The 23,192-nt window shown below is 50.1% G+C and overlaps 1 protein-coding gene across 1 annotated transcript in view; it reads right to left on the minus strand.

The window, feature by feature from the left end:
* The window catches only part of LOC131724792 (sodium-dependent neutral amino acid transporter SLC6A17-like), a 15,077-nt gene extending 2,897 nt beyond the window's left edge, over positions 1-12,180 (minus strand). Inside the window, exons 1-5 of the mRNA XM_059017551.1 lie at positions 11,980-12,180; positions 10,451-10,561; positions 10,015-10,256; positions 9,021-9,204; positions 1,612-1,813 (exon numbers count right to left, since the gene is read on the minus strand). Of these exons, the coding sequence (XP_058873534.1) occupies positions 1,612-1,813; positions 9,021-9,204; positions 10,015-10,256; positions 10,451-10,561; positions 11,980-12,180 (940 nt within the window). The remainder of the gene's footprint in view (positions 1-1,611; positions 1,814-9,020; positions 9,205-10,014; positions 10,257-10,450; positions 10,562-11,979) is intronic.
* Positions 12,181-23,192: the final 11,012 nt, after the last annotated feature.

The raw sequence follows: 23,192 nt of genomic DNA on the forward strand, positions 1-23,192 counted from the left end.
CACACACACTGAGGAATCATCAAACACAGAGAGGAAGAGACGCCCGGAGCACAGAGCACACAGCACCCCAAACAGGAAGACCAGGACACAGGAACCCACTGAAACAACAAACACACACACTGAGGAATCATCAAACACAGAGAGGAAGAGACGCCCGGAGCGCAGAGCACACAGCACCCCAAACAGGAAGACCAGGACACAGGAACCCACTGAAACAACAAACACACACACTGAGGAATCATCAAACACAGAGAGGAAGAGACGCCCGGAGCGCAGAGCACACAGCACCCCAAACAGGAAGACCAGGACACAGGAACCCACTGAAACAACAAACACACACACTGAGGAATCATCAAACACAGAGAGGAAGAGACGCCCGGAGCACAGAGCACACAGCACCCCAAACAGGAAGACCAGGACACAGGAACCCACTGAAACAACAAACACACACACTGAGGAATCATCAAACACAGAGAGGAAGAGACGCCCGGAGCACAGAGCACACAGCACCCCAAACAGGAAGACCAGGACACAGGAACCCACTGAAACAACAAACACACACACTGAGGAATCATCAAACACAGAGAGGAAGAGACGCCCGGAGCGCAGAGCACACAGCACCCCAAACAGGAAGACCAGGACACAGGAACCCACTGAAACAACAAACACACACACTGAGGAATCATCAAACACAGAGAGGAAGAGACGCCCGGAGCGCAGAGCACACAGCACCCCAAACAGGAAGACCAGGACACAGGAACCCACTGAAACAACAAACACACACACTGAGGAATCATCAAACACAGAGAGGAAGAGACGACCGGAGCGCAGAGCACACAGCACCCCAAACAGGAAGACCAGGACACAGGAACCCACTGAAACAACAAACACACACACTGAGGAATCATCAAACACAGAGAGGAAGAGACGCCCGGAGCGCAGAGCACACAGCACCCCAAACAGGAAGACCAGGACACAGGAACCCACTGAAACAACAAACACACACACTGAGGAATCATCAAACACAGAGAGGAAGAGACGCCCGGAGCGCAGAGCACACAGCACCCCAAACAGGAAGACCAGGACACAGGAACCCACTGAAACAACAAACACACACACTGAGGAATCATCAAACACAGAGAGGAAGAGACGCCCGGAGCGCAGAGCACACAGCACCCCAAACAGGAAGACCAGGACACAGGAACCCACTGAAACAACAAACACACACACTGAGGAATCATCAAACACAGAGAGGAAGAGACGCCCGGAGCGCAGAGCACACAGCACCCCAAACAGGAAGACCAGGACACAGGAACCCACTGAAACAACAAACACACACACTGAGGAATCATCAAACACAGAGAGGAAGAGACGCCCGGAGCGCAGAGCACACAGCACCCCAAACAGGAAGACCAGGACACAGGAACCCACTGAAACAACAAACACACACACTGAGGAATCATCAAACACAGAGAGGAAGAGACGCCCGGAGCGCAGAGCACACAGCACCCCAAACAGGAAGACCAGGACACAGGAACCCACTGAAACAACAAACACACACACTGAGGAATCATCAAACACAGAGAGGAAGAGACGCCCGGAGCTCTTTACCTGTGAAGAGGCTGCGTCTCCTCCTCAGGACGGAGAAGCTGTCCATCAACGGGGTTAGGATTCCCTGCATCGTCCCGAACATCGTGCTCAATCCCAGATTCAGGAGCATCAGGAAAAACAGGAAGGACCACAACGGAGACGCCGGGAACAAAGCCATGGCCTCTGTGAACGTGATGAAGGCGAGACCGGTGCCCTCCACACCCTGAGAGAGGAGAGAGAGGAGAGAGATCTAACCCTCCACACCCTGAGAGAGGAGAGAGAGGAGAGAGATCTAACCCTCCACACCCTGAGAGAGGAGAGAGAGGAGAGAGATCTAACCCTCCACACCCTGAGAGAGGAGAGAGATCTAACCCTCCACACCCTGAGAGAGGAGAGAGAGGAGAGAGATCTAACCCTCCACATCCTGAGAGAGGAGAGAGAGGAGAGAGATCTAACCCTCCACATCCTGAGAGAGGAGAGAGAGGAGAGAGATCTAACCCTCCACACCCTGAGAGAGGAGAGAGAGGAGAGAGATCTAACCCTCCACACCCTGAGAGAGGAGAGAGATCTAACCCTCCACACCCTGAGAGAGGAGAGAGAGGAGAGAGATCTAACCCTCCACACCCTGAGAGAGGAGAGAGAGGAGAGAGATCTAACCCTCCACATCCTGAGAGAGGAGAGAGAGGAGAGAGATCTAACCCTCCACACCCTGAGAGAGGAGAGAGAGGAGAGAGATCTAACCCTCCACACCCTGAGAGAGGAGAGAGAGGAGAGAGATCTAACCCTCCACACCCTGAGAGAGGAGAGAGAGGAGAGAGATCTAACCCTCCACACCCTGAGAGAGGAGAGAGATCTAACCCTCCACATCCTGAGAGAGGAGAGAGAGGAGAGAGATCTAACCCTCCACACCCTGAGAGAGGAGAGAGAGGAGAGAGATCTAACCCTCCACACCCTGAGAGAGGAGAGAGAGGAGAGAGATCTAACCCTCCACACCCTGAGAGAGGAGAGAGATCTAACCCTCCACACCCTGAGAGAGGAGAGAGAGGAGAGAGATCTAACCCTCCACACCCTGAGAGAGGAGAGAGAGGAGAGAGATCTAACCCTCCACACCCTGAGAGAGGAGAGAGAGGAGAGAGATCTAACCCTCCACACCCTGAGAGAGGAGAGAGAGGAGAGAGATCTAACCCTCCACACCCTGAGAGAGGAGAGAGAGGAGAGAGATCTAACCCTCCACACCCTGAGAGAGGAGAGAGAGGAGAGAGATCTAACCCTCCACACCCTGAGAGAGGAGAGAGAGGAGAGAGATCTAACCCTCCACACCCTGAGAGAGGAGAGAGAGGAGAGAGATCTAACCCTCCACATCCTGAGAGAGGAGAGAGAGGAGAGAGATCTAACCCTCCACACCCTGAGAGAGGAGAGAGATCTAACCCTCCACACCCTGAGAGAGGAGAGAGAGGAGAGAGATCTAACCCTCCACACCCTGAGAGAGGAGAGAGATCTAACCCTCCACACCCTGAGAGAGGAGAGAGAGGAGAGAGATCTAACCCTCCACACCCTGAGAGAGGAGAGAGATCTAACCCTCCACACCCTGAGAGAGGAGAGAGAGGAGAGAGATCTAACCCTCCACACCCTGAGAGAGGAGAGAGAGGAGAGAGATCTAACCCTCCACACCCTGAGAGAGGAGAGAGAGGAGAGAGATCTAACCCTCCACACCCTGAGAGAGGAGAGAGAGGAGAGAGATCTAACCCTCCACACCCTGAGAGAGGAGAGAGAGGAGAGAGATCTAACCCTCCACACCCTGAGAGAGGAGAGAGAGGAGAGAGATCTAACCCTCCACACCCTGAGAGAGGAGAGAGAGGAGAGAGATCTAACCCTCCACACCCTGAGAGAGGAGAGAGAGGAGAGAGATCTAACCCTCCACACCCTGAGAGAGGAGAGAGAGGAGAGAGATCTAACCCTCCACACCCTGAGAGAGGAGAGAGATCTAACCCTCCACATCCTGAGAGAGGAGAGAGAGGAGAGAGATCTAACCCTCCGCACCCTGAGAGAGGAGAGAGAGGAGAGAGATCTAACCCTCCACACCCTGAGAGAGGAGAGAGATCTAACCCTCCACACCCTGAGAGAGGAGAGAGAGGAGAGAGATCTAACCCTCCGCACCCTGAGAGAGGAGAGAGAGGAGAGAGATCTAACCCTCCACATCCTGAGAGAGGAGAGAGATCTAACCCTCCACACCCTGAGAGAGGAGAGAGAGGAGAGAGATCTAACCCTCCACACCCTGAGAGAGGAGAGAGAGGAGAGAGATCTAACCCTCCGCACCCTGAGAGAGGAGAGAGAGGAGAGAGATCTAACCCTCCACACCCTGAGAGAGGAGAGAGATCTAACCCTCCACATCCTGAGAGAGGAGAGAGAGGAGAGAGATCTAACCCTCCACACCCTGAGAGAGGAGAGAGAGGAGAGAGATCTAACCCTCCACACCCTGAGAGAGGAGAGGAGAGAGATCTAACCCTCCACACCCTGAGAGAGGAGAGAGAGGAGAGAGATCTAACCCTCCACACCCTGAGAGAGGAGAGAGAGGAGAGAGATCTAACCCTCCACATCCTGAGAGAGGAGAGAGATCTAACCCTCCACACCCTGAGAGAGGAGAGAGAGGAGAGAGATCTAACCCTCCACACCCTGAGAGAGGAGAGAGAGGAGAGAGATCTAACCCTCCACACCCTGAGAGAGGAGAGAGAGGAGAGAGATCTAACCCTCCACACCCTGAGAGAGGAGAGAGAGGAGAGAGATCTAACCCTCCACACCCTGAGAGAGGAGAGAGAGGAGAGAGATCTAACCCTCCACACCCTGAGAGAGGAGAGAGAGGAGAGAGATCTAACCCTCCACACCCTGAGAGAGGAGAGAGAGGAGAGAGATCTAACCCTCCACACCCTGAGAGAGGAGAGAGATCTAACCCTCTACACCCTGAGAGAGGTGAGAGATCTAACCCTCCACACCCTGAGAGAGGAGAGAGAGGAGAGAGATCTAACCCTCCACACCCTGAGAGAGGAGAGAGAGGAGAGAGATCTAACCCTCCACACCCTGAGAGAGGAGAGAGAGGAGAGAGATCTAACCCTCCACACCCTGAGAGAGGAGAGAGAGGAGAGAGATCTAACCCTCCACATCCTGAGAGAGGAGAGAGAGGAGAGAGATCTAACCCTCCACACCCTGAGAGAGGAGAGAGAGGAGAGAGATCTAACCCTCCACATCCTGAGAGAGGAGAGAGAGGAGAGAGATCTAACCCTCCACACCCTGAGAGAGGAGAGAGAGGAGAGAGATCTAACCCTCCACACCCTGAGAGAGGAGAGAGAGGAGAGAGATCTAACCCTCCACATCCTGAGAGAGGAGAGAGAGGAGAGAGATCTAACCCTCCACACCCTGAGAGAGGAGAGAGGAGAGAGATCTAACCCTCCACACCCTGAGAGAGGAGAGAGAGGAGAGAGATCTAACCCTCCACACCCTGAGAGAGGAGAGAGAGGAGAGAGATCTAACCCTCCGCACCCTGAGAGAGGAGAGAGAGGAGAGAGATCTAACCCTCCACACCCTGAGAGAGGAGAGAGAGGAGAGAGATCTAACCCTCCACACCCTGAGAGAGGAGAGAGAGGAGAGAGATCTAACCCTCCACACCCTGAGAGAGGAGAGAGATCTAACCCTCCACACCCTGAGAGAGGAGAGAGAGGAGAGAGATCTAACCCTCCACACCCTGAGAGAGGAGAGAGATCTAACCCTCCACACCCTGAGAGAGGAGAGAGAGGAGAGAGATCTAACCCTCCACACCCTGAGAGAGGAGAGAGAGGAGAGAGATCTAACCCTCCACACCCTGAGAGAGGAGAGAGAGGAGAGAGATCTAACCCTCCACACCCTGAGAGAGGAGAGAGAGGAGAGAGATCTAACCCTCCACATCCTGAGAGAGGAGAGAGAGGAGAGAGATCTAACCCTCCACACCCTGAGAGAGGAGAGAGAGGAGAGAGATCTAACCCTCCACACCCTGAGAGAGGAGAGAGAGGAGAGAGATCTAACCCTCCACACCCTGAGAGAGGAGAGAGAGGAGAGAGATCTAACCCTCCACACCCTGAGAGAGGAGAGAGAGGAGAGAGATCTAACCCTCCACACCCTGAGAGAGGAGAGAGAGGAGAGATCTAACCCTCCACACCCTGAGAGAGGAGAGAGAGGAGAGAGATCTAACCCTCCACACCCTGAGAGAGGAGAGAGAGGAGAGAGATCTAACCCTCCACACCCTGAGAGAGGAGAGAGATCTAACCCTCCGCACCCTGAGAGAGGAGAGAGAGGAGAGAGATCTAACCCTCCACACCCTGAGAGAGGAGAGAGAGGAGAGAGATCTAACCCTCCACACCCTGAGAGAGGAGAGAGAGGAGAGAGATCTAACCCTCCACACCCTGAGAGAGGAGAGAGATCTAACCCTCCACATCCTGAGAGAGGAGAGAGAGGAGAGAGATCTAACCCTCCACACCCTGAGAGAGGAGAGAGAGGAGAGAGATCTAACCCTCCACACCCTGAGAGAGGAGAGAGAGGAGAGAGATCTAACCCTCCACATCCTGAGAGAGGAGAGAGAGGAGAGAGATCTAACCCTCCACATCCTGAGAGAGGAGAGAGAGGAGAGAGATCTAACCCTCCACACCCTGAGAGAGGAGAGAGAGGAGAGAGATCTAACCCTCCACACCCTGAGAGAGGAGAGAGATCTAACCCTCCACATCCTGAGAGAGGAGAGAGAGGAGAGAGATCTAACCCTCCACACCCTGAGAGAGGAGAGAGAGGAGAGAGATCTAACCCTCCACACCCTGAGAGAGGAGAGAGAGGAGAGAGATCTAACCCTCCACACCCTGAGAGAGGAGAGAGAGGAGAGAGATCTAACCCTCCACACCCTGAGAGAGGAGAGAGATCTAACCCTCCACACCCTGAGAGAGGAGAGAGAGGAGAGAGATCTAACCCTCCACACCCTGAGAGAGGAGAGAGAGGAGAGAGATCTAACCCTCCACACCCTGAGAGAGGAGAGAGAGGAGAGAGATCTAACCCTCCACACCCTGAGAGAGGAGAGAGAGGAGAGAGATCTAACCCTCCACACCCTGAGAGAGGAGAGAGATCTAACCCTCTACACCCTGAGAGAGGTGAGAGATCTAACCCTCCACACCCTGAGAGAGGAGAGAGAGGAGAGAGATCTAACCCTCCACACCCTGAGAGAGGAGAGAGAGGAGAGAGATCTAACCCTCCACACCCTGAGAGAGGAGAGAGAGGAGAGATCTAACCCTCCACACCCTGAGAGAGGAGAGAGAGGAGAGAGATCTAACCCTCCACATCCTGAGAGAGGAGAGAGAGGAGAGAGATCTAACCCTCCACACCCTGAGAGAGGAGAGAGAGGAGAGAGATCTAACCCTCCACATCCTGAGAGAGGAGAGAGAGGAGAGAGATCTAACCCTCCACACCCTGAGAGAGGAGAGAGAGGAGAGAGATCTAACCCTCCACACCCTGAGAGAGGAGAGAGAGGAGAGAGATCTAACCCTCCACATCCTGAGAGAGGAGAGAGAGGAGAGAGATCTAACCCTCCACACCCTGAGAGAGGAGAGAGGAGAGAGATCTAACCCTCCACACCCTGAGAGAGGAGAGAGAGGAGAGAGATCTAACCCTCCACACCCTGAGAGAGGAGAGAGAGGAGAGAGATCTAACCCTCCGCACCCTGAGAGAGGAGAGAGAGGAGAGAGATCTAACCCTCCACACCCTGAGAGAGGAGAGAGAGGAGAGAGATCTAACCCTCCACACCCTGAGAGAGGAGAGAGAGGAGAGAGATCTAACCCTCCACACCCTGAGAGAGGAGAGAGATCTAACCCTCCACACCCTGAGAGAGGAGAGAGAGGAGAGAGATCTAACCCTCCACACCCTGAGAGAGGAGAGAGATCTAACCCTCCACACCCTGAGAGAGGAGAGAGAGGAGAGAGATCTAACCCTCCACACCCTGAGAGAGGAGAGAGAGGAGAGAGATCTAACCCTCCACACCCTGAGAGAGGAGAGAGAGGAGAGAGATCTAACCCTCCACACCCTGAGAGAGGAGAGAGAGGAGAGAGATCTAACCCTCCACATCCTGAGAGAGGAGAGAGAGGAGAGAGATCTAACCCTCCACACCCTGAGAGAGGAGAGAGAGGAGAGAGATCTAACCCTCCACACCCTGAGAGAGGAGAGAGAGGAGAGAGATCTAACCCTCCACACCCTGAGAGAGGAGAGAGAGGAGAGAGATCTAACCCTCCACACCCTGAGAGAGGAGAGAGAGGAGAGAGATCTAACCCTCCACACCCTGAGAGAGGAGAGAGAGGAGAGATCTAACCCTCCACACCCTGAGAGAGGAGAGAGAGGAGAGAGATCTAACCCTCCACACCCTGAGAGAGGAGAGAGAGGAGAGAGATCTAACCCTCCACACCCTGAGAGAGGAGAGAGATCTAACCCTCCGCACCCTGAGAGAGGAGAGAGAGGAGAGAGATCTAACCCTCCACACCCTGAGAGAGGAGAGAGAGGAGAGAGATCTAACCCTCCACACCCTGAGAGAGGAGAGAGAGGAGATCTAACCCTCCACACCCTGAGAGAGGAGAGAGATCTAACCCTCCACATCCTGAGAGAGGAGAGAGAGGAGAGAGATCTAACCCTCCACACCCTGAGAGAGGAGAGAGAGGAGAGAGATCTAACCCTCCACACCCTGAGAGAGGAGAGAGAGGAGAGAGATCTAACCCTCCACATCCTGAGAGAGGAGAGAGAGGAGAGAGATCTAACCCTCCACATCCTGAGAGAGGAGAGAGAGGAGAGAGATCTAACCCTCCACACCCTGAGAGAGGAGAGAGAGGAGAGAGATCTAACCCTCCACACCCTGAGAGAGGAGAGAGATCTAACCCTCCACATCCTGAGAGAGGAGAGAGAGGAGAGAGATCTAACCCTCCACACCCTGAGAGAGGAGAGAGAGGAGAGAGATCTAACCCTCCACACCCTGAGAGAGGAGAGAGAGGAGAGAGATCTAACCCTCCACACCCTGAGAGAGGAGAGAGAGGAGAGAGATCTAACCCTCCACACCCTGAGAGAGGAGAGAGAGGAGAGAGATCTAACCCTCCACACCCTGAGAGAGGAGAGAGAGGAGAGAGATCTAACCCTCCACACCCTGAGAGAGGAGAGAGAGGAGAGAGATCTAACCCTCCACACCCTGAGAGAGGAGAGAGAGGAGAGAGATCTAACCCTCCACATCCTGAGAGAGGAGAGAGAGGAGAGAGATCTAACCCTCCACACCCTGAGAGAGGAGAGAGAGGAGAGAGATCTAACCCTCCACACCCTGAGAGGAGAGGAGAGAGGGGAGAGGAGAGATGAGAGAGGGATGAGGAGAGGAGAGGAGAGAGAGGGACTCTCACCTTGCTCATCTCCTCCTGCAGGTCGCAGGGCTCCAGTGACCCCGCCTGCAGCAGCGCCCCCTGCTGCTCAAACCAGTGCCTGTACTGGCTCACCGACACCTCACCTCCAGTCACATTGAACTGGGGAGCCAGCTCTAGAGGCACTGAGCCATTCAACAGCAACTGGGATAACTGTAGCAGGTTCCTGAGAGAGGGGGAGAGAGGGGGAGGGAGGGGGAGAGGGGGAGGGGGGAGAGAGGGGGAGAGGGAGAGAGAGGGAGGGAGGGGGAGAGAGAGAGAGAGAGGGAGGGAGGGGAGAGAGAGAGGCAGGGAGGGGGAGAGGAGAGGGAGGGAGGGGGAGAGGAGAGAGGGAGGGAGGGGGAGAGAGAGAGAGGGAGGGGGAGAGAGAGAGAGGGAGGGAGGAGAGGAGAGAGGGAGGGAGGGGGAGAGGAGAGAGGGAGGGAGGGGGAGAGAGAGAGAGGAAGGGGGAGAGAGAGAGAGGGAGGGGGAGAGAGAGGGAGGGGGAGGGAGGGGGGGGAGGGGGAGGGAGGGGGGGAGGGAGGGGGGGAGAGAGAGGAGAGAGGGGGGAGAGAGAGTGGAGGGAGAGGGGGAGAGAGAGGGAGGGAGAGAAGTTGAGGGAGAGTCATTTACAAGTTATCAAATTCAAAATTCAAAATTGGCTTTATTGGCACGACAATAAAATAATTGTTTTTCCAAAACACGGGCATGGCACAACCGACTAAAATATATAAAAGACAGAGAAAACATATATTTTAATACTAAACAGTGTCCCTCCCTCCCTCTAGAATGAATAACTCCTTCCTTCCCTCTATATGAAACAGTACCCCCCCTTCTCTGTATCTCTCAGTGTGTGAAACTGACTCCATTGTGGCTCTACCATGGAGCCAGCCCCCTATGTGACCCTACAGCACTCTAGAGCCAACATGGCCGCCCCTGTGCCTCAGCTGCAGCCTCCCTCCTCTGCACCTCTGCCCCAGGCCCCCGTGTGACTCACTGCTGGACGCAGCGCTGGGAGAGGGCGTGGGCTCGGAACCCCAGCACGGCGAACACGACCAGCGAGGCCAGCAGCGAGGTCAGGAAGTTCACGCCGGAGACGAGAACGGCGTCGCGGTGGCAGTTGTTCCCGCGCGGGTTGTAGCTGGAGTACGCGATGACGCTCCCGAACCCGAGTCCCAGAGCGAAGAAGACCTGCGTGAGAGCCTGCCGCCACACCTGCATGTCGAGCCAGATCTGCAGCTGAGAGGATCGACCAGGAGTCAATAATCAATAACCAATAACCTCCTGATCACTGCTAATACTAATAATAACATCATCATCATCATCGCTAGGGTCTGCGCAAACTCCTGGCTCCTGATCATTTCAATATTAATAATAATATTAATAATAATAATAATAATAATAATAATAATAAGAGGAGTCTCGGTTCTTACTCGGGGGTAGAACATGTATTTGATCCCATCAGCGGCTCCTTCCAGCATCACCCCTCTGATGAGAAAACACAGGAGCACGAGGTAGGGGAAGACAGAGGAGAAATACATGACCTGGAGAAGAGAGAGAGAGAGAGAGAGAGATACATGACCTGGAGAAGAGAGAGAGAGAGAGAGATACATGACCTGGAGAAGAGAGAGAGCGAGAGAGAGAGAGAGAGAGATACATGACCTGGAGAAGAGAGAGAGAGAGAGAGAGAGAGAGAGAGATACATGACCTGGAGAAGAGAGAGAGAGAGAGAGATACATGACCTGGAGAAGAGAGAGAGAGAGATACATGACCTGGAGAAGAGAGAGAGAGAGAGATACATGACCTGGAGAAGAGAGAGAGAGAGAGAGAGAGAGAGACTTTCTTAGTGAAATAAAATGCTAATTTAATAACATAAACATATTGTATAGTAGTACTTAAAGTAGTATTTAACGTAATATGAAAAAATAAGATAAAACATTTTGATTAAATATTATAAAAACACCAAAAGAAGATCCCAAGACCAAAAGAAAAAAGAACACAGAGGAAAGGGAAGGAAGGAAAGAAAGAAGAGAGAATTAAAGGAAGAGAAGAAAAATTAAAAGAAAAGGAAAGAAAGGGAAAAAAGAAAGAGAAAGAAAAGAAAGAAAGAAGGAAATAAGAGGAAAATAAAGAAAGGAAGAAAATCACAGAGCAAAGGGAAGGAAGGAAAGAAGAGAGAGTTAAAGGAAGAGAAGAAAAATATTTAAGAAAGAGAAAAGGAAAGAAAAGGATAAAGAAAGAGAAAGAAAGAAAAGATAGAAGTAAATAAAAGAGGAAAATAAAGGAAGAAAATTACAGAGGTAGAGGTAAGCGTTTTACACTACCATCATTTTATTTTATAATTTTATAGTAATAAATACAAAAAATACTACAAAAATTAAAAGTTCAGCAGTAGTTTGCTTTTAAAAAAGTTCAGTTTACTTTCAAAAAAGCAGCCGTTGGCAGTGACAGTTGGAAATTGCAACAAAGTGTAGCAGATTCTCCCGGTTGCCATGGAGACGAGTCAGAGTGCAGAGAGCAGGGAGTTCCAGTGCCCGGCTGAACTGCGCAGCGCACAGGCCAGGAAGCATCATAAACTGAGCGTGCTGAGAGAGAACCCGGAGTGTCTGTACACAGACTACTCTGGGACAGGAGACAAGAAGATGAGAAGCAACCTCATCTTCTACACTCAACACCTCAATGCCTGGCACACTGCTGTGTGTAAGACGTACAGCAACGTCACAAAAAGAGGGATCTGCCAAGGTAGACAGATCCTCTTAAGAGAAGACTCTGACCCGGACAGCACAGTCTTGAGTATTAATGTCTACCACAGCGGAACTGTGTTGATCCAGGGCAGTGAGGCTAGCCTGACCTCCTTTGAAAAAAAATATAAACAACTAAAAGAGGCAGCAGAGATTGAAAAAACAAACACTACAGCCAACGACCCCGAGAACACCGACCCTGAAGACCCTGAAGATCCTACCTCAGACAGCACATCACCCGACACCAACCTGCCCACCCCCACGACCCCCAGCGACACCCAGCACATGCGGGAGTGCCTGGCCCTGCTGGAGCTGGAGTTTGTGGAGTTCAGAGAACTTACACTGGCCAGACTCACGGAAACCAGCACCCAGCAGCTCAGAGATGAGGTGAGCCAGCTCAAGAGAGAGAACAGGGTGGCCATTACCGAGCTGACCAGCGAGATGAAGGACCTGCAGCAGGAGAACGCGAACCTAAGGACCCAGCTGACCAGCGTCAAGGAGGAGATGCAGCGCAGAGAGAAAACCACCAACAAGGAGCTGCAGGGATTGAGGGAGCAGCTCCACAGATACACAGCCCCCCCCATCCCTGCTCCCCGTGCTACCACCCTCCCTACACTCCCACCCCCGCTCCCCCCCCGCTCCCCCCCCTATTCCCACCCCCGCTGCCCCCCGCACTCCCACACCGGTCCCATCCCCACCCCTGCTCCCCCCCCCGCTCCCCCCCTATTCCCACCCCCCGCTGCCCCCCGCACTCCCACACCGGTCCCATCCCCACCCCCGCTCCCCCCCCCGGTCCCCCTCCCACCCCGCTCCCATCCCCACCCCTGCTTCCCCCCCGCTCCCCCTCCCACCCCGTTCCCCCCCCCCACCCCGCTCCCACCCCCATCCCCACCCACACCCACAGCATGCTGGCCAAAAAGAAGACAAACGCAGAAGTGGCCCTCCTCATTGACAGCAACGGGAAATACCTGGACATGAGGAGACTGTTTCCCAGCCGGCGTGTCAACAACATCCGCTGCACAAACACGGAGCGAGCCCTGCAGCTGCTGAACCGGGACACACTGGGGAGCCCGAGCTGCATCGTCATCCACACCGGCACCAACGACCTGGGCTCCCTGCGCCACGACACCGCCAAGGCCGTGAGAAGGGTGGCTGAGAGAGCCACGCAGGAGTTCCCCGACTCCAGGGTGGTCATCTCCACGCTGCTGCCCCGAGCCGACACCCACCCACACACCATCAACGCTGTGAACGCAGAGATCACCAGAGGCTGCGCTGCGCTGCCTAACGTGCACCTGGCACACCACCCCACAGTGGGGCCCTGGCACCTCTACGACAAGGTGCACCTCAACCAGGAGGGGGTCAAAGTCTTTGCCAAGACCCTGAAGGATGCAGCCATGGGCCGTAGCCCAGCCAGCCCCCCTCGCAGCAGTGCCAGCAGAGGCCAGCGTAGCATGCAGCCCCCCCCGCACTGCAGCGCACACATCCCGCCCCCGCAGCACCGTACAGCCGCCCGCCATCCGGCCCCCCACTCGTCCCACTACCGCCAGGATCAGCGACCACCAGCAGCAACTCAGCTATGCTGCAACTCTGTCCCGGCCCACCCCCCCAGCCCCCACCGAACTGGGAGAGATCAAACAGCTCCTCAGCATCCTCTGCTCCAGGCTGCTGAACTGAGACCTGCAACACTCGGGTAGGGAAGAAAAAAAAAAAAAAAAAAAAAATATTCTACATGTAAATAACTACAAAAATAAATAAAGTATAAATAAATAAATAATTATTAATACTACTAAAATAATTACTATACTTGTACTTTACTGTTTAAAGGGAACTTAAAATGATAAAAGGTTGTGTTATTGTTAGACATTTTATTTCATTAAGAATAATATTGGTTGGATTACATGAGTTCATTTACTGTTAGCTGTTGGAACATTCAGGGCCTGTATTCCTCTGCTTTTGGGCTGAAGAGCACAGATCCTGAATTTATTAAAAATACAAAAGATGTCGATGTGATAGTTCTGTTGGAGACATGGTGCCGTGCAGACGCGCTCACACACTGCCCCTCAGGCTACAGGGAGGCGATAGTGCCCTCTATTAAACTGAGCACAGTCCGGCGCGGCAGGGACTCAGGGGGGATTATAGTGTGGTACAGAGAGGAGCTGGCCAGCTACATCAGCCCAGTCAAACAGGGCCAAACACACACATGGCTCAAAATTAACAAGGGAATAGCCCAATGTCAAAATGACATATACCTGTGTGCAGCATACACCCCCCCTTCTGAATCCCCCTATTACAACGAAGAGTATTTTAACACCCTCCACACAGAGATCGGCCATTTCCAGGCCCAGGGGAATGTGCTGCTCTGTGGGGATTTCAATGCCAGGACAGGCTCAGAGCCTGACTGTATTAACACCCAGGGAAACAGCCATGTATTTGGACAGACCCCTCTGTACCTCACACCCACCACAATCCAGAGAAACAACCCTGACCGTGCCGTGAACAAAAATGGGAGAGAATTAGTGCATCTCTGTCAAGCCCTAGGTCTGTACATCGTTAATGGCAGGATCAGAGGGGACTCTTTAGGGAGGTTCACGTATTGCTCAGCTCTTGGGACTAGTGTAGTCGACTATGCCATCACTGACATGGACCCCTCCTTTCTAAGTGCATTCACTGTCAGGCAACAAACCCCTCTATCGGACCACAATCAAATCACTGTGTTCCTGAAAAGAGGAAGTCAGGCAAGCAACACACAAACACAGCCCAGTAAGCTGTACAATCTGAATCAAACATACAGATGGGCTCCAAACAGCACTGAGGAATATATCAAAGCAATCAGTTCCACTGAAATAACTAACACCATTAACACTTTCCTCAACACTCTGTACCAACCTAATATGACAGGACTAAATCTGTCTGTTAATGACATCAATCAGATATTTGAAAAAGCAGCCATAATGGCAAATATTAAAAAGACCAAAAAGAAGATCAATCAGAAACAAAAACACACACAGTCATGGTTTGATGATGAATGTAAATCAATACGAACAAATCTAAGAAAATTATCTAATCAAAAACACCATCAACCACAAGACACAGACTTACGTCTGAGGTACTGTGAGACTCTAAAACACTACAAACACACCCTCAAACAGAAAAAACAAAAACACACAAACAAAACCCTCACAGACATTGAAAAATCTGTTGACCAAAATCAGTTCTGGGAAATGTGGAACAATTTAAACCCAACAAAACAACAAGAATTGACGATACAAAATGGAACAGTTTGGAAAAATTATTTTGAAAACCTTTATAAAGATATTCAACAAAAAGATCTAACAGATAAACAAAATGAAACTAGAGAAAAACTGAAATTACTTGAACAATCAATTAAAGATAACCAAAACACAATTGATGTTCCAATCACCCTACAGGAATTAACTAAGAAGCTGCAGGCACTGAAAACCAGGAAAGCCTGCGGCCCTGACAGCATCAGCACTGAGATGCTCAAACACAGCAGCCCTAAATTACAGGAGGCAATGCTTAAATTGTTCAACATGGTACTAAGTACTGGTTACTTCCCTGACATCTGGAACCAAGGGCTTATATCCCCAATTCACAAGAGTGGAGACAAATTCGACCCCAACAACTACCGGGGCATCTGTGTGAGCAGTAATCTGGGGAAGGTGTTCTGCAGTATCATCAACGCCCGGATACTGGCCTTCCTTACCGAACACAATGTCCTGAGTAAGAGTCAAATTGGATTCCTACCAAATCACCGCACAACAGATCATATTTACACCCTACACACCCTAATAAACAAACACGTACACCAAAAAAATAAAGGCAAAATTTTCGCCTGCTTCATTGACTTTAAAAAAGCATTTGATTCTATTTGGCATGAAGGTTTATATTACAGAATTCTTCAAAGTGGTGTAGGGGGTAAAATCTATGATATAATAAAATCAATGTACACAGAAAACAAATGTGCAGTCAAAATTGGCAACAAAAGAACTGATTTCTTCACTCAGGGGCGGGGGGTGAGACAGGGCTGCAGTCTGAGTCCAACACTGTTCAATATTTATATTAACGAGTTGGCTACGATGTTGGAGCAGTCTGCAGACCCCGGCCTTACTCTACACAACACCGAAGTCAAGTTCCTGCTCTATGCAGATGACCTGGTCCTGCTGTCGCCCACAGAGCAGGGGCTGCAGCGGAGCCTGGCACTGCTGGAGCAGTACTGTCAGACCTGGGCCCTGGCAGTAAACTTTAAAAAGACCAAAATAATGATTTTTCAAAAAAAGGCCAGAACTCAGGGAAACAGATACCACTTCACCCTAAACAACACTACACTAGAACACACCTCAGACTACACGTACCTGGGCCTGACTATCAGTGCGTCAGGGAGCTTTAACCTAGCAGTGAATGCACTAAAGGAAAAAGCCAGAAGAGCTTTCTATGCCATCAAAAGAAGATTCTATAAAATCAATATTCCTATCAAAATATGGCTAAAATTAATTGACAGTGTCATCCAGCCCATTGCGCTGTATGGAAGTGAGGTATGGGGTCCACTCAGTCAACAAGACTACACTAAATGGGACAAACACCCAATCGAAACCCTGCATGCTGAACTCTACAAAAACATCCTACAGGTGCAAAGAAAAACACCAAATCATGCATGCAGGGCAGAATTAGGCCGTTACCCAACACTCATAAATATAAAGAAAAGAGCACTAAAGTTTTGGATGCACCTAAAGAAAAGTGAATCAGACTCCCTCCAGTATGAGGCCATGCAAACCCAAGAGCTCAGCCCTGAAAAGAGTCCTCTAAGCCAGCTGGCCCTGAAGCTCACTGCACTGAACCCAACTAATAATACTAAAACAAACCAGCTTCAGGGCAGCACTGCTTACCAGCCCCCAATCAGAGTCAACCAAATTATAAAACTAACCAAAAACTGCTATCTGAAACATTGGGACACAGAAACAAAATCTCAAAATAAACTGGATTGTTATCGGGCCCTAAAAAGAGATTACACTCTGGCAGAGTATCTCTCTACTGTCAGAGATACAAAGCAGAGGCAGATCCTGACCAAGTACAGGCTCAGTGACCACAGCCTGGCCATTGAAAAAGGCCGTCACCGGCAGACCTGGCTTCCTAAAGAAGAAAGGCTCTGTGGTCACTGTGAGACAGGAGAGGTTGAGACAGAGATGCACTTCCTTCTTCAATGTAAGAAATACTCGGAAAATAGACAAACTTATTTTAAAAAATTTGCAAATTCCCTCCCAAACTTCCCAAACATGACCAACCCTGAAAAAGTCCCAATCCTCCTGGGAGAGGAGAGAAGCACAGCCCAACTAGCAGCCCAGTATGTGTCTGCATGTCACAGATTGAGGGACACACAATGAGAGCTCTGCACAGAGACACACACACACTTATGTATATACAGTATGTATGTTGTTGTGTATGTAGGCATGTATGTATTAGGTAAATGCTTATTGTCCTGATACATGTTTATTGTTAGTAGTGATATGTGTTTTTTTTTTTTTTTTTTTACTGTACTTTATAAATCAGTTTGTTTATATATATGTATTCATGATGCATTGTATATATGCATGTCTGTATTGTATAATTGCTTTGGCAACACCTGCTATTGTAAGTCATGCCAATAAAGCACCATTGAATTGAATTGAATTGAATTGAGAGAGAGATACATGACCTGGAGAAGAGAGAGAGAGAGATACATGACCTGGAGAAGAGAGAGAGAGAGAGAGAGAGATACATGACCTGGAGAAGAGAGAGAGAGAGAGAGAGATACATGACCTGGAGAAGAGAGAGAGAGAGAGAGATACATGACCTGGAGAAGAGAGAGAGAGAGAGAGAGAGAGAGAGAGAGATACATGACCTGGAGAAGAGAGAGAGAGAGAGAGATACATGACCTGGAGAAGAGAGAGAGAGAGAGAGAGAGAGAGAGAGAGATACATGACCTGGAGAAGAGAGAGAGAGAGAGAGATACATGACCTGGAGAAGAGAGAGAGAGAGAGAGAGAGAGATACATGACCTGGAGAAGAGAGAGAGAGAGAGAGAGAGAGAGAGAGAGATACATGACCTGGAGAAGAGAGAGAGAGAGAGAGATACATGACCTGGAGAAGAGAGAGAGAGAGATACATGACCTGGAGAAGAGAGAGAGAGAGATACATGACCTGGAGAAGAGAGAGAGAGAGAGATACATGACCTGGAGAAGAGAGAGAGAGAGAGAGAGAGAGAGAGAGATACATGACCTGGAGAAGAGAGAGAGAGAGAGAAATACATGACCTGGAGAAGAGAGAGAGAGAGAGAGAGAGATACATGACCTGGAGAAGAGAGAGAGAGAGATACATGACCTGGAGAAGAGAGAGAGAGAGATACATGACCTGGAGAAGAGAGAGAGAGAGATACATGACCTGGAGAAGAGAGAGAGAGAGAGATACATGACCTGGAGAAGAGAGAGAGAGAGAGAGAGATACATGACCTGGAGAAGAGAGAGAGAGAGAGAGAGAGAGATACATGACCTGGAGAAGAGAGAGAGAGAGAGAGAGAGAGAGAGATACATGACCTGGAGAAGAGAGAGAGAGAGAGAGATACATGACCTGGAGAAGAGAGAGAGAGAGATACATGACCTGGAGAAGAGAGAGAGAGAGAGATACATGACCTGGAGAAGAGAGAGAGAGAGAGATACATGACCTGGAGAAGAGAGAGAGAGAGAGATACATGACCTGGAGAAGAGAGAGAGAGAGAGATACATGACCTGGAGAAGAGAGAGAGAGAGAGATACATGACCTGGAGAAGAGAGAGAGAGAGAGAGATACATGACCTGGAGAAGAGAGAGAGAGATACATGACCTGGAGAAGAGAGAGAGAGAGAGATACATGACCTGGAGAAGAGAGAGAGAGAGAGAGAGGAGAGGGAGAGAGAGAGAGAGAGAGGCAGCAGCAAGATGAGCTCTTAATTTAAACTAAAAAAATGTTAATCTAGAGTAAATTTAATTGTGAGAATTAAGAATATAAATCAGTAAGAACAAATAAAAAACAAATGGAAAACTTTTACTACAGAAATAAGACATCCAGGAAAAATTAAACAATTAAACAAGAAAGAAAGAAAGAAAGAAAGAAAGAAAGAAAGAAAGAGAAAGAAAGAAATAGAAAGAAAGCAAAAGAAAAGAACTGAACTGAAGAGGAAAAGAAAAGAAATAAGACCTCCAGGAAAATTAAACAAGAAAGAAAGAGAAAGAAAGAAAGAAACAGAAAGAAACAGAAAGAAAGAGAAATAAACAGAAAGAAAGAGAAAGAAACAGAAAGAAATAGAAAGAAACAGACAAATTGAAATAAACAGAAAGAAAGAAAAAGAAAAGAACTGAAGAGGAAAATAAAAGGTAAGCCTTTTTAATATAACAAATTAACTAAAACCTAATAGCTAAAAACTCTCAGTCACTGAAAGCAGCTGAAACCGGTTGGTTTTTGGCAGTTGGTCGGAATGGATAAATGTATCAATTTAGACCTGCAGAGTGGGAGGGGCCAGACTAGCAGTGTAATCCGATACCCTGATGAGGTCACCAGTGCAAAGGCAAAGAAGCTGTATAAGAACAAGCTAATGAAGGAGTCCCCAGAGACACTGATAACAGACTGCAGCCTGGCTGGGGGCAAGAGGACCAAAACCAACCTGCTGTTCTATACACAGCACCCCACTGCCTGGCACACAGCCCTCTGCACAGCACATAGTAATATCAAGCTGGGAGGGATTTGCAAAGGAAGGCAACTGCGTATAGGAGATGAAACTGACCCTGACAGCACAAGGCTCAGCATCAATGTGTTTTATAATGGCACTATTATGATTCAGGGAACTGAGGCCAGCCTAGAACTATTCGAGAAAGATTTCCAGGCTCTAAAAGAACTGGCTGAGAAGGAGAAAAAAAATCCAGAGGTACTAGACCCAGAACAGCAGCCAGCTCCCCACACCGCAGACACAGCCCCCTGCAGCCCCCACACTGCAGACACAGCCCCCTGCAGCTCCCCCACTGCAGCCCCCCGCACCCCCCCGCTCACCCCCAGACTGCCCAGCACAGTGCAGCACTTGAAGGAATGCCTCTCACTGCTGGAGGTGGAGTTTGCAGAATTCAAGGAGCTCACCCTCACCACGCTGACAGAGAACGACCTCGTGCAGCAGATAAGAGACGAGGTGAGGCAGGTGAGGAACGAGGCCAGGGCTTCCATCAGGGAGCTGGGAGCTGAGATGGGAGAGTTGCGGCAGGACAACGAGGCCCTGAGAAACGAGCTGGCCAAGCTGAGAGAGGAGCTGCAGCGCAAAGAGAGGAGCATACAGAGCCTGAGAGAGCAGCTACTCAGAGTCACACCTCCTCCCCCCCACCCAGAACAGCAACACCACAGCCAGCCCAAGAACACAGGAGCTCCAGCAAGCAGGGCCTGTCTGACTGACACCGACACCGATACACACACCACATCATCCCACACACACACTGATCCAAACACACACCCCACTCCCCCAGCACACCCCGACAGTGAGACACTCCCCCCCACCACACACACTACCCCCCACTCCCCCACCACACACACTGATCCAAACACACACCCCACTCCCCCAGCACACCCCGACAGTGAGACACTCCCCCCCACCACACACACTACCCCCCACTCCCCCACCACACACACTGCCCCTCCCTCCCACATCACACACACTGCCCCAGAGACACAGACTCCCTCGAGTAGACAGGCTAATAAAATATACAGCTCCAAGGTAGCCATTCTTATCGACTCCAACGGGAAGTACTTGAACCAGCGAAGACTCTTCCCCAGCAGCCGGGTAGCAAAATTCTGGTGCCCAACTACAGAAAGGGCGCTCCAGCTGCTGTGCCAGTCGACCCTGAGAGACCCCGAGCACATTATCATCCACACTGGCACCAACGACCTGGGCTCTCAGGGGGAAGATGTGGCCGAGTCGGTAAGGAGAGTAGCGGAGAAGGCCACAAAGGAGTTCCCTGGTGCGAAGATAGTGATCTCCACCCTGCTGCCCAGAGAGGACGTCCCCCAGCACACTATTCAGAGGATCAACAGTGACATCTCCAGAGGCTGTGCCCTTCTGCCTAATGTCCACTTGGCACACCACCCCACCCTGAGCACGCTGCACCTGTACGACCATGTACACCTCGACCAGGAAGGCGTTAGGATCTTCGCCAAAAACCTAAAGGACACTGCCATGGGCCGAGACCCCGCCAGCCACCCCCGAAACAGGAGCACACCGGACCACCACCAAGGACAGCGCAGCCCTGTGCTTACGAGGAGACCCCCCCAAGAACACCAGCCTCTGCAGCCTGGACACTGGCAGCACACACTACAACAGACCAGAAGAGCCCAGCCCAGCAGAGCCCAGCACCGAGGGACCCAGCCCAGCAGAGCCCAGCCCAGAGGGACCCAGCCCAACAGAGCCCAGCCCAGAGGGATCCAGGAACAGCAGCAGCTCCAGCACAGCAGTCAGACAGAGCAGCAGCAACACAGCTATGCAGCAGCTGCTTCCAAACCAAGGACCCTAGTCAGCTCTGAGATGGGGGAGATACGGCAGCTCCTGAACTTAATTTTCAAAATCATGAGCTAAGTACACCCCACTCTAAATGTATTAGAAAAGAAATGTACAACTAATAATAATAATTAGAATAAGAAAATAATACAAATAATAAGAAAATACTTAATAGTGTAAAACATGTTACTGATTTGTGTTCAATGTTTCTCACATTATATTTTATTCTAGATAATAATTATAAATAGCTTAAATTATAAATATGAGATCGCTTACAATTAGCTCCTGGAATATTCAGGGTTTGTGTTCGTCAGTGTTTGGGCTGAAGAGCACAGACCCTGAATTCATCAGAAATATAAATAACATAGATATAATTATTCTCCACGAGACGTGGTGCCGTGCTGATGTGTCCACTCACTGTCCCTCAGGCTACAGGGAGATTATAGTGCCCTCCCTGAAACACTCACACGTAAAACGTGGCAGAGACTCAGGGGGGATCATTGTGTGGTACAGAGAGGAGCTCACCGACTCTATTAGACCAATAAGAACAGGAGAGACCCACCTGTGGCTAAAAATGAGTAATAGCATTGTCACCTGCCAAACAGATATCTACCTGTGTGCAGCCTACATCCCCCCATCGGACTCCCCTTATTACAAGGAAGACACCTTCCATGATCTCCAGACAGAGATCTGCCACTTCCAGGCCCAGGGAAGTGTGCTGCTCTGCGGTGACTTTAATGCCAGAACAGGCACTCTGCCTGACTTCATGAACTCACAGGGGAACAGCCACATATTCGGACAATCCCCTCTATACCACACGCACATGACCACAAACAGGAATAGCCATGACAGTGTGGTAAATAAAAATGGGAGACAATTATTGAATCTCTGTCAAGGCCTAGGCCTCTATATCATGAATGGCAGGATCAGAGGGGACTCTTTAGGTAGGTTTACATACAGCTCAGCTCTTGGTAACAGTGTGGTGGACTATGCCATCACTGACCTGGACCCCTCCTCTATTAATGCATTCACTGTCAGACCACAAACCCCCCTGTCAGATCACAGTCAAATCACTGTGTTCATAAAAAGAACAGAGCAGATCAACAACACACAGACACAGCCCTGTAAGCTGTACAATCTAAACCATTCCTACAGATGGGCTCCAAACAGCACAGAAATATACAAAGAAGCAATTGGCACCAATGAAATAGAAACCCTAATACACACATTTCAAAACACACAGTATCAACACACAAAAACAGGAGTAACTCTGGCTGTAAAAGATTTGAATAACATATTTAGAAAAGCAGCAGAAAAATCTAAATTAAAAATAGTAAATCGGAAAAACAACCAAAAGAATAAATTCAAAGAAAAGTGGTTTGATGAAGAATGTAAAACTAGAAGGGAAAAACTAAGACAGCTATCCAATCAAAAACATAAAGATCCAGACAGCCCAGATTTACGCCTCAGATACTGTGAGGCACTGAATCAATACAAACACACTCTAAGAAATAAAAAACAAGACCATATTAATAAACAACTCAGCGAAATTGAGGAGTCAATAAACCAAAATCATTTTTGGGAAACCTGGAACAACCTAAATTCAACAAAAAAAGAAGAATTGGCCATCCAAAATGGAAACATTTGGAAAAAACATTTTGAAAACCTTTACAAAGAAATACAAAACAAAGAACAAAAAACTCAAAATGCCATTTGTGAAAAACTAAAAAATTTAGAATCCTGTATTAAGGACAATCAGAACCCCCTCGACACCCCAATCACGGTGGAGGAGCTGAGTGATAAACTCAAGGCCCTCAAATCAAAAAAAGCAAGTGGACCTGACAGCATCAACGCTGAGATGCTCAAACACAGCAGC

The sequence above is a fragment of the Acipenser ruthenus genome, chromosome 57 (assembly GCF_902713425.1).
Source record: "Acipenser ruthenus chromosome 57, fAciRut3.2 maternal haplotype, whole genome shotgun sequence".
NCBI lineage: Eukaryota > Metazoa > Chordata > Actinopteri > Acipenseriformes > Acipenseridae > Acipenser > Acipenser ruthenus.